This window comes from Paroedura picta, chromosome 3 (genome assembly GCF_049243985.1).
Source record: "Paroedura picta isolate Pp20150507F chromosome 3, Ppicta_v3.0, whole genome shotgun sequence".
NCBI lineage: Eukaryota > Metazoa > Chordata > Lepidosauria > Squamata > Gekkonidae > Paroedura > Paroedura picta.
The window spans coordinates 104,081,514-104,096,748 of NC_135371.1; the positions used below are offsets into that span (position 1 = coordinate 104,081,514).

Genomic DNA, 15,235 nt, shown 5'->3' on the forward strand with positions numbered 1-15,235 from the left:
TTCCTAGATCATGGGAATGCTGTGGAAGTTGTTTACCTTTATTTAAGTACAGCTTTTTTTTTTTTTTTTTTGGCACTGCTTCCCCTTTTTCATAAAAATAGCAATGTAGAATACAGTATGTGTTGTTAATACAGAGAATAATAAGATTTCCAGGTTTAGATTAAGTGCTTAACATTAAACATAAAACAATATAAGCTTTCAGTCTTCTATAGCTTCTCCTTAACCTTGGTTCTGATACATCTACAAAACAATTTATGCTTGACCCATTCTAAGAACCATCCTAACAGATATATTTTCAGATTTAAGTTGAAAGCTTTACATTAAACATTTTCTACAAGTCAGTGTAGGCTTTAGTCCTAGGACAATACACTAATAGAAGAAAGAAAAAATAAGGGGGGAGAACCCCATTTTACATTTTCAGCACTAATGATTATATTACCTATATGCCTACAAAAGAAAAGAGACAAAAAAAACAAGAGAGAAAGAGACACTGCTTCCCCTTTTTCATAAAAATGGAAATATAGAATACAGTATAACATTAAACATAAAACAATATGAGCTTTCGGTCTTCTTAAGGGGGTCTCATCTCGAGGCTTGCTACATCTTGTCGTTCCTGTAAAATTATATTCTGTCCCATTGGCCTTTGGCGTAGAAAGTGCAGTTGTACTCTTTCCCGCAGAGTATGCATCGATAAATCTTGAGGCCGTTGCACCTCCTGGACTCCAGTATCAATACAATTTTTTCCCCAGAGAAATCCTTTAAATCGGTTACTTTCACTGCGGATCCATATTTCTTTTGATTGATTTTTGTACACTGTTGCTTTGAGATGGCTGTATGTCTTTTTAAAAAGGGTGTCCTTATCTGGGCTGCAGAACTCCGGCATCCCATTTTCCGTCTCCAGAATTTCAGATTTCTCTTCTACTGTTGGTTTTCCACCTTGTTTAGAGCTGTCATCAGCCACTGTTATTGATCCATTATTCCTGTTAAAGACGTCTTCCTTGGCATCTTGGATCTCCTTGAAGATATGAATTTCAGATTTCTCTTCTGCTGTTGGTTTTCCACCTTGTTTAAAGCTGTCATCAGTCACTGTTATTAATCCATCATTCCTATTGAAGACTTCTTCCTTGCCATCTTGGATCTCCTTGGAGATATTTTTGATCAATCCATCTAAGAATACTTTGTAATCTTGGGTTTGTATCTCTATTAGATGAGCCAATCTTTTTAACATAGACATGATTTTGACTTTAAAAAAACCCGGCCTCAAACAATTTTACAAGTGGCCAGTAGAGGTCCTCTGTTTTATCCTCTAATGTTCTGGCACAGGCATATGACGTATTGAAGTTAGTTAAGGCAGAGATTCTTGTACTGGCACAGAGTTCTCGTGAGATTTTCCCATTCACAGCTCTTATCTTCTTATCTTCGAAAACAAAAACAATTACAATAAGAGCTTTTGCCAATTAATTTGAGTTGATTTGAGTCCTTCTTCTGCTTAGTTAGGAGAATTAGCCTGCCTCTTAACGAGGTGGCTTCAGGCAGAGCAGAGTAAGAGGAGGGGGGAAACAAAGGGCTTTGATGCAGGAAGAAAGACGAAGAAAAAAAAAACCGAGAGATACTTGCAGTAAATGATGTTTTGGAACTCAGCCGATGTCCTCCCCTCAGTTCAAAGCGTTCATTTGTGGTAAATCATCATGTAGGGTTGAAGCAGATACTTTAAGATTAAAGAAAGAAAAGAAAGTCCGAGGTAGAAAATGGCAGTCGTCCTCTGGACCTGGAACGCTGACAGCCTATAATCCAGGGAGATATACTCCCTAAAGGATTGGAGACGGCCCCAAGAACTTCCTGGGTAGAAAGGTGAGGTGGGGTTTGCGTACCCCTCCTCTTTTCTGCCAATTGCTTGCACAATTGACCCCTGTCAGGCTTCAGAGATAGCAGAGCAGATGCCCTGCCACCCTCTCAGGACGACATCTTTAGCCACCAGATTTAAGTACAGCTTTTGATAAGGTTCCACATGATATTCTTATTGGCAAGTTGGTAAAATGTGGTATGGATCCTATTACTGTTAGCTGGATCAAGAACTGCTTGACAGATCACACCCAAAGGGTGCTTGCAAATGGTTCATCATCTTCTTCTAGAAGAGTGATGAGTGGAGTGCCTCAGGGATGTTAACAGGAACTACAATAGTATGTTATTGTCCTTGAAAGATCTTTTTTTTAACATTTTATCTTTAGTTATAACTAGATTTATACTATAATGATGCAATAGCAATACCTGGAAGCAGGTTGTAGCCAATCGCAAAAGCAAATTTGATAACGGCTTTAATGCTTTCTTCAACAAAAGTCTTTGTTTCTTTCCTTGTGGAGTTTATCATGTCTTTGTTGAAGTTTATGATAAAGCTTCTGTTCTCCTGTGGGGGTAAACATTGCCTTGAATGCTCAGTAATATTTACAGTTGAACATATCTATAACTTGCTGTTCATGAGAGGTAGAACATTGAATATCTCTCCAGCCATTATTTTCCATATCTCTTTGCCCTTATAATAAGATAAATAAATGAAAGAAATATCTAAGGAGTTTAGCTGCTGTTTGAAGTTCTCATATAAAATGAGTACTGTATGTTTGTGGTATTCTCATTGGTGCTTAAAAAATCCTGAAATAGCAGCTGTTTTTCACCTTTTTGTGTCTGCCATAGCTAAATGGTAATATAAAGAGGATTTAATTCCCAGGGTGTTATGCCAGACACAGGACCAGTCTGCACCCAGAAAATATGGTGAAAGGGTTACTTCTTGCAGACACTTTTTTGTTTACATTTTACACAACGACATTGTCGTCGTCAACATCCAGTGTTCCAGCAGCAAACTGGCAGCTACATCCACCATTTTAAAGCGCTAGCTGGGGAATCCACAAAACTCGATTCCCCCAGCCTTGTAGCCCAAGCAGGAGGAGAGCAACCAGCAACCACTAGCGAAATGACTGTGTGTAACCAAAATGACTAGAATTAGGCTGCCTCTACAGAAAGGCCAAGAGAGACAGTTTTATCCCATGAAAAGACTGAGAACCTGTATCTGAGAATTATGTAATCCCTTGCCGAGGATGTTGGGGGATGTGATTGTATGTAAGCAAAAAAGGCCCTTCTTGGAAGCTGAGTAGTGTCAGGAATATGTTAAGATTGAAAATAGGTCTAAAATGATGGATGCAGGTTGATTCAAAAACTTTTAGAAATTTTTACCCCAGAAAAAAACTGGTTTTCTGATGGGATAGTTATTCTGAGTTATTTGGAGTATGGCTCTGTGTTCAACTAGTGTGAATTTTTATTAATATTTTTGACATGAGAAGGGAGTGCTTTTGATAGCGTGGATCCTCATTTGCAGTCCAAAATAGTATTTTCAAGGAAAGTCTAGATAAAGTGGCAACTACACAGCCCTTGTCTCTTTTGGCAACTCTGAAAATGTAGTTCTTGCTGCTTAGCTAACCTTAGTTTTTCCTAAGCTTTACTGAAGTTCATGTGTGTTTGTATATTATTAAAATTAAAGGAAATAATTACTGCATATGTCCTATTGCACTATTCCTGTCATAAGGGGAAGTCATAGATTAAATTTACCAAAACAGCTTCAGAACAGCCAGTTTCCTCTTGTCACATGTAGTGTATTGCTTCAGAATTTTGTAAGAAAGGGTTATTCTTTCAGCCTTCTGTCCATCCCCTCCCCTGGGCAATCTCTTTTTTTAATCTTGTAGTTCGGCACAAAACCAGAAATCAAGTTGGCCATCTTGGATTTTCAGATAATGTATTGTTATTGTGTCAAAACATCAGCATTTGAGAGTCATTATCAAAGCTGTGTTTCCTCTGCCCTGCCAGCATATTTCTCCTGATGTTCCCCACTGGCCAGCTGATTGGCAGTGGGGCCCTGAGGCCTGGCAGGGGAGACTCTCACCTCCTCTGGTGGGGCTGGCACCCCTATTCAAGAAGCAGTATTTCTAAGCAGCAAGAAGCACTTTGGAATAAGAATAGTCACTATTCTAACTTTGTTACTTAATTTGTATAGTGGTCCAGAATCTGTACATCTCAGTGTGTGATGTTGTATAGTAAAAGGAAAAAGCAGATGTGTCACATTCTAAATATGGGTGAATATTGTAGGAGAGAAGTTCCTAATGATAGCTTTTCTTTCTTTCTTGCAGACACCAGTCAACAGGCTCGCTCGGTATCCCACAGGCCTTATTACACACTGCCTAATGGTAGCCATGAGAGGCGGTCTGTCCTCACTATTACTGAGCCTCCACGATTCCACTTCCAGGCCAAGGGAAAAAACATACGTCTGGATGCCCATTCCCGCAAGGCCACCCGGAGAAACAGCTTCTGCAATGGCATCACTTTCACCAACCGCCCCATCCACCTGTATGAGAAAGTGCGGCTCAAGCTGATGTCTGTGCACCATGGGTGGAGTGGAGCATTGCGCTTTGGCTTCACCACTCACGATCCATCTCAGATGAGTGCAGATGATATACCAAAGTACGCTTGCCCAGATCTGGTAACACGGCCCGGCTACTGGGCCAAAGCTTTGCCAGAGAGGTTTGCACTAAGGGATAACATCCTGGCTTTCTGGGTAGATCGCCATGGGAGAGTTTTCTATAGCATTAATGATGAGGAGCCAATACTTTTCCATTGTGGCATCAAAGTCTCCGGGCCCCTCTGGGCACTGATAGACGTCTATGGAATCACCCATGAAGTGCAGATACTTGGTAAGATAAATGTTTAAAGTTACACAGAGAAAAATTAAATGAAATGTTTGGTCCTTGTGATAAAGAATCAAAAATAATCTGCTGTAAGCTTTGCTGTTTGTTCCTGTAATAGGATTTCTTAAATTACTTTGTAATGTAGGGTACCTACGGTTTATACAGCTTGGTTTATACTTCTTAACTGAGCTATGTGCTGCAGTGGTAGACATGTCTGGACACTCCCAGACTCTTGAGCACCCAGCCCTGGACTTACCCCAGTCCAGGCCAACGCCACGAAACCCTACATGGGCAATCTGAGCCCTCTGGGCAGCCCCACCACCAAGCTGCTCACCGCCACACCCACCACTGCTGAGGGAAGCCCGGCAGCGGAGGAGCAGTCCTGAAGAGGGCGGGGCTTTTGAGACCTTCAGGGTGGGCCTGGTTGGAGCTGGAGTGGCTAGAACTGGAGGGGGATAAAGGTGGCAGAGCAGAGCTGTGAGGAATCAGAGGCAAGGAGGAGGAGAGGAGGCTGACAACCAGTGAAGGAGAGCAAGAGCTGAAGAGTGCAGTGGATAAGAAGCAGAGTAGAAATGCCAGAGGAGGCAGAAACGGCAGGAGCCTGAGAAGAGGAGAGCGACTTAGATGACGCCCCTCACTTACCCCAATTTGGAACCCTCCGAAAGGGGAGCTTCCACTCCATGGGTTAGGGCAGGCAATAGGGGAAGCCCTAGATGCCAGGCGTTGTGGGGCCTCCCACATCTCAAAAGTGACTTGAAGAACTTGGGGGCCCATTGGAGCAAAGAGACAGCAGACTGTCAAAAGATTCTTCAATGAATGGAAGTACAGAAGAAGCACAGAATTAGGGTACTTTACACACCATTGCACTTTCTCTATAATGAGGATCCAAGCACCTTTCTCCTGTGTTCCATTTCATCTTCACAACGACTCTGTGAAGTTAGTTAGTCTGAGAATCTGTGACTGACTCAAAATCAGCCTGCGAGCCTCTACAACAGAGTCGCAATTTGAACCTGATCTCTATAACCTAGTCTGAAACTGTAACCACTGCACAACACTGGCTTCTGTGAAGCATCTGCTGTTGAATTCTAAGAAACAGCCAGTCCTAGATTGGTCATACAAGTTTCATGGGAGCAGGCCAAAACAGTCTGGAAAGGACCCCGTTTTCCCCCCACTGCCTTTTGCTGATAGATACGAAAACTTGCTGACAATATTATTGTACTTGCCTAGCAAAGGCTACTGAGGGCATTTGTTTCTTAACTCTCTGGTCTCAGGACAAGATAACTTGCCAGCACAGCTTGTCACTCGCAGGGATGCTTCCACGCTTGGGTGGAGACGGATGGGGCCAGCAAGTAATCTTTTAATTATTTCTTTTCACTACTGGGAAAGCGTCTGCCATTAATTACTAACACAGACCTTTTATTTCCCCAATGTTTTTGTGAACTACAATTGAACTCAAAAGGACTGATTAGCTGTTTTAGCAAAGAATTATCATATGGCATCATATGACTTAATTTGGATATTATGACACAGTTTACTAATTTGCCACAATTTGCATTTGCCTTATATCTCTAAAGTTATGATGGCTGTTCATTTAGTCTGAAGAAGAGTGCAAGTACTCGAAAGCTCATGCCTTGAGGTTCTACTTCTGTTACTTTGTGTTTTTTAAACCCCATTTTTAAATTATTTGTTTAGATTTCAGATTTTTCTGCAATTGGTTGTTTTTTAGGTTGGTAGAAAGATCTGTCTGGCCATGTTGAGAATAAAATAAATTGATGTACTTTGCACCCATTTGCACATATCAATGGGTTTGGCTGTCAAGACCAAAAAAAGTCATTGAGCCGCACTTTTAGGTAAAATGGCTGAAGCAAAGTTATCACACCCTGTTATTACAAGGTGATAAGGGGGCGGGGGGTTGGTGAAAGTTTGATTAAGGTTTCCTGGTGAGTTTATTGCACAGAGGTTGTTACACCATTCTGTATACTGGGTGGTCCAAGCTAGCCTGATCTTGTAATATATCAAAAGCTAAGCAGCATGGGCCCTGGTTAGTATCTGTATGGGAGATCACCAAGGAAATCCAGGGTTGTTGTGTAGAATCTGGCAATGGCAAACTACCCCTCTGTTCATTTTCTGTCGTGAAAACCCTATAGCTCACCATGTCAGCTGCAATTTGGTGCTGCTTCTCACCACCAAGCCTTTTGCTTTCAGTGAGAAGGGTGTAACTCTACTTAGCACAGCAGTGGTTAGCCACTCTACTACCAGCACATTGCAGTAGCACACCTGAAAAGTCTATCACAAATACCATATGTCACAAAGAACCACAAAATGGGTGTATATCTTAAGAAGCCATGTGGCAATCAGATTTGCACCTTCTTTAATGCTTCTGGTTTATTACAGCTCAACCATATCGTTGGTGCATGTTAACAGTCCGTACCCAAGTATGCCAGCACCGGACTTTTAAAAACACAGATGCCTCCAGAGGCAGCATGTTGTGCTACAGTGTATTCTGCTGCATGTATTCCCGCAGTCTAACAGGGTTACTGAACTAGCGTCCCTACTATGAAATAAGCTGTTTATGCTTGTGATGGAGGAGACAAAGCCAGTGAAATTGGGCCTCAGTCCACGCATGCATTGGTTCCACCCATTGCCAGCTGTGTCTGTGTGTGTCCTGGTCCAGAACACTGTGGTGACTCATCCTCCAGATGTGTTCCTTTTCTCCCTCCCAAGCACAGGCTTTAGATCCTCTGTCTCCTAGAAGGGCCACTTAGAACCTCTCACATTACATTCCTGTCCTATCAGGGTTTTTTAGAAAGCACAGCACCTAGATGCAAGAGAAATGCCAACTTCTCTGCTTATCAGAGGACTCCAGTGAGGATAGCAGTGTTTTAATTTTCTTTCCAAGAGCTCAGAAACTTTTCCAAAGCATTGGTAACACACCCCCCCCCCCCCCCACTGGCTTCTTTAAAATCCTGCTTAGACATGGGATTTGCTGCTCTTGGTTTTATCACCTTGTAATAACAGGGTGTGATAACTTTGCTTCAGCCATTTTACCTAAAAGTGCGGCTCAATGACTTTTTTTTGTCTTGACAGCCAAACCCATTTATATGTATTTACAAAGCACATGCTACCTGTGATGAAACTTGCTGCCTCAACTGTTCTCAGAACATGCACCAAACACGTTTCCTTGGGTTACTGTGGGGTTATCTGTGTAAAGCTACCATAAGCACCCTGCTTTTCTTCTTTTGGGGCATTAGATGTATATATCTGCTCTGGTAGTCCAGTGGGCCTGATTATAAAAGGCAACTGAGCTTCAGTCAGAATGTTGTGATGCTCTATAGAAGAATATAGTGAATACATGGGACTTTGTTCAAGTTACTTTGCAGAGGGCATAACTAGTTTAGTTTATTTATTATATGGTCAAAGACTAGCAAGTCATATAATTCGACATCAAAGATTTAGCTTACCATGTTAGAAAAATAAAGCACACTCTGTTTAGTATAAAAGCCATTAAATCATTTGGTAAGTTTAAAATTGTATGATTTTTATTCACTATCAAACGACGGGTTTCCTTTAAAAAAAGATACCTGTGAGATGTTGAGAAAAAAATAAGTTGTTTCCATTTCCTTTCTTTCTTTCTTTTTCATGTGACATTTTTTGTTTTTTGGCTGAAGACTGAGTAGGCAGCATACCATTAGTTGTGACCCTTGAGCAGAGTACCTAGAAAAAAGGAAAGAGTTGCTGAAATTTACCTTGCACTTTGCAGAAGATGCCTGGTTGAGCCCTGGAGTATTAAATGACAATCATGTGTCTTTAAAGATATCCTTGAATTCACATGCTCCACCTCTCTCGTACCTTCCCTTATGTATGACTCGTACCTTCCCTTATGTATGGCTTGGTTTACAACCACCGAGTTTGTTGTGCCATCTAAATTGGATGAAACCACAAACTGTGGTTACATAGGCATACTTGAAGCTGCTTTATACTGAGTCAGACCATTGGTTCCCCCAGCTTAGTACTGTGTAAACTGGAGAACCGAGGACTTTTCTGCGTGCAAAGTAGGTGTTGTGCAACTGAATATTCAGTTACTTGACAAAGCATGATTCCAAGTTATGATTTGACTAGTTTCAAAGCCCCTTTATAAAAAGGGGTTTTGAAAGGGGAGAAGGCGTCAGACCGGCAGGGAGGGAACCCCCAGCAGGCGCGTGAAGCGCGACTGCTGGGGGTTGCCTCGGGCGGCGGTCTGAGGCTGCGCGAGGCGCTTCGCGCCTCCCGCAGCGTCAGACCGGCAAGGAGGGAATCCCCAGCAGCCGCGCTTCGCGCGACTGCTGGGGGTTCCCTCGGGCGGCGGTCTGAGGCTGCGCGAGGCGCTTCGCGCCTCCCGCAGCGTCAGACCGGGAGCAACTGCGAGCCGCGCTGTGCGCGGCTCGCAGTTGCTCAGCCTGGGAATCGGAGGGACCAATCGGCAGGCGCAAAGCGCCTGCCGATTGGTCCCTCCGATTGTCTGTCGTGAGGAAGGGTCCAACCCGGACCCTTCCTCATCACGGACAAAGCCCACCTCTAGGGGGCTTAACGAATTATATAGTCCGTGGCGCCCGTGGCGCCACGGGCTGTTTAAAGATGTTGGTTTGGAATTCCAGTACATAGGTGAAAATCACTTGATTTTGCCCAGCTACCACAGCAAACCCTGGTTTGTGGAGAATGTGGAAATCTTCAGTTTCTGAGCTGTATTCTGGGAGGAAGGGAAAAGAGAGTGTGTGCGCTTGAAGTCTCCCAGGATTCATGCGCTGTTGTTACAGCTGAATGCAGAGAGTGACCTTTTCACATGATCATACCTAAGGTCCTTGGCAACTCCCCAGAGTTTTTCACAAAAGGACCAGAAATTAAGATCTTTTGAACAACCAATCATTGTTCCTCCTGAATTACTGATTTTGGTGGTGTGGGATTTGATTTGTTTTAAAAGGCAAATAACCCTAACCCTAAACCTGTTCAGAAAATAATGGGAACTTATTTGGGCTATCAGATCCTGCATTACTCTTCTGGGCAGCATTGAGGGGCACCATTTCCATGATGCCTGATTTATTAAAACTCTTAGCTCGCTAGTGAGAACAGCAGATGGAAAGAAGGTCATTAGAATATTTTAGTCCTGAAGTACACCAAATATTATTATTAGGCAAATAATGCTTTACTATATAAGTAGAAAAATCAGGCTCCTGCTCTGAAGGAACTGACCCCACACGTTTTTACACATTATTGCCAACCTACACGTAGTGAATTAAGAGTTAGTAACTCTCCCTGCCTATCTTGTGTAGCAGTTCTGTTCATCATCAGATGTCCTGTTTTGGAAGCAACAGTTAAACAAATCCCAGTGATCCATTGTTTAAATATAGAGTCGGTTCCCAGATTTTCTATGCTGGGAAAGTTTATGGGGTTGAACAATGTTGTAAACTGTTATTTTACATTGATTGTCATCGTTCAGAATTTCTTTGGAAAAGGAATCTTGTAAAAAAATTAAAATTTTGATAACCAAATGTCCTGTTCAAGATTTTGAATGCTATATTCCATCTTTCTTGTTAGCAGTACTCCACAAGAATACAGAAGAGAAATTCAGAATGAGTGCCATCTGCTGCTAGTTTTTATGCTCTTGGGCTAGAAAGCTCATCTGATGCTATCAAATGGGACATAGTTCTGGGAGAGTGTTTGTGGCATGCTCACATGGCCTGTCAATAACAAAGAGTCTAGTGTGCTTTGAAACATTTTCCAGAGATCACAACTGCTATTTTAGTATGCTTATTACACAATTTATTATTAATGGTCTATAAAGTGGTTAAATACATTCTCTCTCCAGTTTCTTTTACATGAATTAAATTGGCAGGGATTAAGGGAGGAGGGAGATGGGACATGGGAAGGAATACGTTTTCTCTATAATTGGTAGCTTGCAAAATCAACCCACCCAGATTTAGTGAGGCAGATCAGTGGTCAGAAACAGGTTTCTGTTGGAAGTCCCTTCCTGTGTGCACAGAAGGGGGCTGCAAAGAAAGGGAGTTCCCGTATATAACACTGGAAGTGTGGTTGTGGTTTCTAGATGTTGGCCTCATTTGACAGCAAATTTGCTTTGTGGGGTTTTTCCAACAAGAATGCACAGAAGCTAATGTACTTGCTATATCTGTTTAATGGATTTATTCTTAACTTCTTTGTAATTCTGTACTTCCAGAGAAGTTTCTCTTATGCAACATTACTACTTCTAAAGAAATGGAAAAAGCATAAAAAGACAGTGAAATATTAGAGTTAATATTCAGGTGTGGTGAAGGAGTGGTAAGAAATACCACTTTGCTAGCCTGGACTGACCACTGTTGCCAGCCTGTTTCTAACACTGCTTGTCTTTGTCCTTGCTCACAGACAGCATGTTTGCAGAGACAATGACTTCCACACGCCTCAGCAACGCACGACTCAGCACTTGCCTTCCACAGAGCAGCCATGATTCAGCCAACTTCAACAACAATGAACTAGAGAACAACCAAGTGGTGGCCAAAATCGCCAATCTCAATTTGAGTCGTGTGCCTGGGCTGCCAACAGATAACCACACGATTCCTTGCTGCCCAAGCAGACGGCAACTTGCCCAAGTGGTGCCTGCCTTTCTGGATACTGATTTGCGTTTCCACCCAACTCGGGGGCCTGACGTTAACTTTTCTCAGGACCGGATGTCTGCCTGCACCAATTGGCAAGAGAGCAATAGAACTTTGTTTTTTTCTGACCGACCTTTGCACATTGGTGAGAACCTCTTTGTGGAAGTGGGACACCTGGGGCTGCCATATTATGGAGCCCTTACATTTGGCATCACTTCTTGTGATCCAGGTACATTGCGGACAAATGAGCTCCCAGCAGATCCAGACTTTCTTCTGGATCGCAAAGAGTACTGGGTGGTTTATCGAGGATTCCCTGTCCTCAGCAATGGTGATGTCCTCAACTTTGTAGTTTTGCCAAATGGAGAAGTGCATCATGGAATAAATGGGATAAATCGTGGGATGCTGATGTTCGTGGACACCTCACAGTCTCTCTGGATATTTTTCACAATCCATGGCGTAATCAATCAGCTCAAAATATTAGGTAAGTGCATCTCAGAAATAATTTGAAAAAAGCAAAACAGTTCATGTAAAATACTGGAAACCCTTCAAACACACACATATATCTGCACTAAGTCTCAGCTGAATTATGACGACACCCAAGAGACATTCAAAAGGGGTTTGCCATTCCCTGCCTCTGTGTAAGGACCCTGATATTACTTGGAGTTCTCCCCTCCAAATACTACTAGCCAGAGCTGACCCTGCTTCGCTATCAAGATCTGACTAGATCAGGCCATCCTGGGCTATCCAGGTCAGGGCTCACAGACATCTTGTGAATCATCTAAACCCACACTGGCATGACTGAGTCATGATTTCTTCTTAGTTAGCTGGGGAAAGCCAACTGATTGGCTTGTTTCTCATGCAGTCCCCTTACTCAATTGAGGCCCCCCAAATATTCAGAATAATATGCAACAGGACAAAAAAGAGCAGAGGTGTATTTAGGGCAGGCTTTCTCAACCAGGGTTTCATGAAACATTGGGGTTTCTTGACAGCCCTGGAAAGGTTTCCTGACTTTGTGGGAGTTAATTATTTTTATCTTTTACATTTGTTAAAACATTTATTAGGTGATATTGACCATATATGGTCATGTTGACCTGCCTCGCTGTCCTAAAATGGCCAGTGATGAGCCTGGGAAGAGGTGGGAAGGGCCCCATGTGGACTTGTACATGGCTATGCTTCCCAACCATATTTTGCATGATTGTGCCACTTCTGGGGTCTCTTGGAGCCTGAAGAATGTTTCAGGGGTTTCTCAACAGTAAAAAGGTTGGAAAAGGCTGATTTAGGGGCACAGCCAGGGCACAGACCCTGGGTGCCATGATAGAGGTACAGGAGGGAACCACGAAACCTGCAACCTGTGCTCGCCATTGGCAGAGGCCTTCTACACAGTGGCAGGCTCACCAGTACCCCCTGATGCACCCTGCTCACACCCACCCCTGCAGATGGAGGATGGTAGTGGTCAGCAGCAGCTGCCCAGGCTAGCATAATCCCCCACAGCCTTCCCTCCAGTCTGCCAAGGGAACTCATTGCCTGAGATGACTGGCCCCTCTGCTGCTGCCCTCAAGGAAAGCAGTGGGACGACAGGCAACAGGACAGGCCTGGGGCCAGTGTGAACCACCAGGCCTTCCCTCCAGATTGATGGTGGGACTTGTGGCCCAAGGTCACTGGTCCCTCCACTGCTTCCCACAGGGAAGGCATTGAATGACGGGGCGGGCCTGGGACACAGGTGGCTAAGGAAGGTGTTTCTTATGGGTTCCACCCCACATCCCCATACCCTGCCCCCATGTCACCAATTTCTGCTAAACTGCCCCATGCACAAAATTGGCTAAGTGCACCAATGAAAAATGGACCTGCCTACTTCTGATGAGAGAAAGACAACACAGTAGAACTACTAGTAGGGCTTAGGATATGAAGGAATGTTGATACCAGCGGAACTTCTAGCATTGTTGCAACATGGTTGCAGTCCGTCATGAGACTGTTTAGTTTCACAGAACAGGATTGTGTGTCCATTCAGAAGAGTTTTGCCTTGGGTCCGGCAAAAGAACAGTCCCAGCGCATCCACAATGTGGCAGGGCTGTCCCTGTGGCCAGGCCGTGGGCTCCCCCCCCCCGCCTCCCTTGCAATGCTGGGGCCTTGGCCCAGCCAAAGGGGTAGTCCCGCCATGTCTGCAATGCGGTGAGGCTGTCCCTGTGGCCGGGGTGAGGGCTTCCCCCTGCCTGCCTCCTGCTGGACACCGGGGCCTACCTGGCGTGTCGGTGGGCAGTGGTGGAATGGGGGCCGTGGGCCAAAGGTGGCCCACGTGAGAGGGGGGGCGAATTGGGAGGCACTTTGCACCTCCCAACTGGTCAATCCTGGCCCAAGGGGCCAATCATTGGCCCAAGATAGGAATGGAATGTGTCTGGCTTCAACAGTGTAGGATACTTACCTGTAGCTAGACTGAAAGTAAGCGTCTTTAAATAAGTAACGGCCCAGGCTAGCCTAATCTGGTCAGATCTCAGAAGTTAAACAGGGTCTACACTTGGATCAACCATAATTTGACTGCAACTTAATGGCAAAAAAAGGTAGCAGTATGGACTTGGGAACTCAAAATCCTCTGAAAAAGAATTCTGAAGAGATTAAATGAATTATGTTGTCCCAAAGCAACTTAAACTTCCATACTTAAACCAACTGAACTCGTATTGCTTTTCCAGGCACTGGGCAGTCCAGCCCTGCAACCATCTCCCCCTCAGGATCCCCTGGAGGCTCTCAGTATGACAGCGATTCAGACATGGCTTTCAGCGTGAACAGGTCCTCCTCTGCTTCTGAGTCATCCCTAGGTAAGGCAACCCTTGGCTGACCCATGGCCACTGGAATCTATACAGTAAACTCTGCTGATACATAAACCAGATCTCACAGGCAGAGGTGCTTGCACAGTCTTTCCAGAGCCTCGACATAACTCTTACATGGAAAGAGGAGAGTCTGCGTTTCCTAAGGCTCCTGTGCTCCCTTCGATGCAAATAGGGTATAATCCAGAAAGTTCTACAGGAGAAGATTATAAACCTTTTCAGAAGAGACATCTGAAGCACGGAGCAGTAGGATTGGTTTGATGGTATATCAGTATATATAGAAGAAGAAGAAGAGTTAGTTCTTATATGCCACTTTTCCCTACCCGAAGGAGGCTCAAAGCAGCTTACAGTCGTCTTCCCATTCCTCTCCCCACAACAGACACCCTGTGGGGTGGGTGAGGCTGAGAGAGCCCTGATATAGACAAGGGCAGAAAATGCCTAGGCTGCGGAGACTCCCAGTGGGCGCAAAGAGCTTGCCCTCGCTTGGCCAGCAGCCTGCCCAGCTCGAGCATGCAGCCTGCAGCTGGGGTGCTGTCTCCCCTCTGCCTGCAATGCCGGCCCAGGGGAATGTCCTGCTGTCACCTGGGCTGTGGGGACTCCCGGCGGGTGCAAAGAGCTCTCCCTGGCTTACTCAGCAGGGCACAAGGCCCCCTCCGCCTACCCATGTCCGCCTGCCCCAAGTATGTAGCCTGCAGCCAGGCTGCCACCTCCCCTCTGCCAGCAGTGCCAACAGGATCTGCCAGCCCAGGGGAGCCTCCTGCTGCCACTGGCTGGACAGCTAGGACTCCCAGTGGGCGCAAAGAGCTCTCCCCGACTTGGCCGGCAGGGCACCCGGCCCCCTCTGCACACCCATAATGACTACATAAGATTAAGTATTGTGCTATATTTAAGGTGTGCGGAAATGCCCAAAATGTTAAGCAGTTAATCAGCTAAGACTACACAGCCCTTGTCTCTTTTGTCCCATTACCACCTTTGGTTAAACAAGACCCAAGATTTTGTCACATTATGAAAACCTGTTTACTGGAAGCAAACTGGGGGTCGGTTTGTATGCTGTGGGTCACCAACATAT

General features: G+C 44.6%; 1 protein-coding gene across 3 annotated transcripts in view; it reads left to right on the forward strand.

Moving 5' to 3' along the window:
* Window positions 1-15,235, forward strand: part of NEURL1B (neuralized E3 ubiquitin protein ligase 1B) — a 258,905-nt gene that overhangs the window by 237,544 nt on the left and 6,126 nt on the right. For all 3 annotated transcript variants that reach the window (XM_077327048.1, XM_077327047.1, XM_077327049.1), the window contains exons 2-4: window positions 4,173-4,733; window positions 11,121-11,828; window positions 14,032-14,157. In XM_077327048.1, coding sequence (XP_077183163.1) covers window positions 4,173-4,733; window positions 11,121-11,828; window positions 14,032-14,157 — 1,395 coding nt within the window. The remainder of the gene's footprint in view (window positions 1-4,172; window positions 4,734-11,120; window positions 11,829-14,031; window positions 14,158-15,235) is intronic.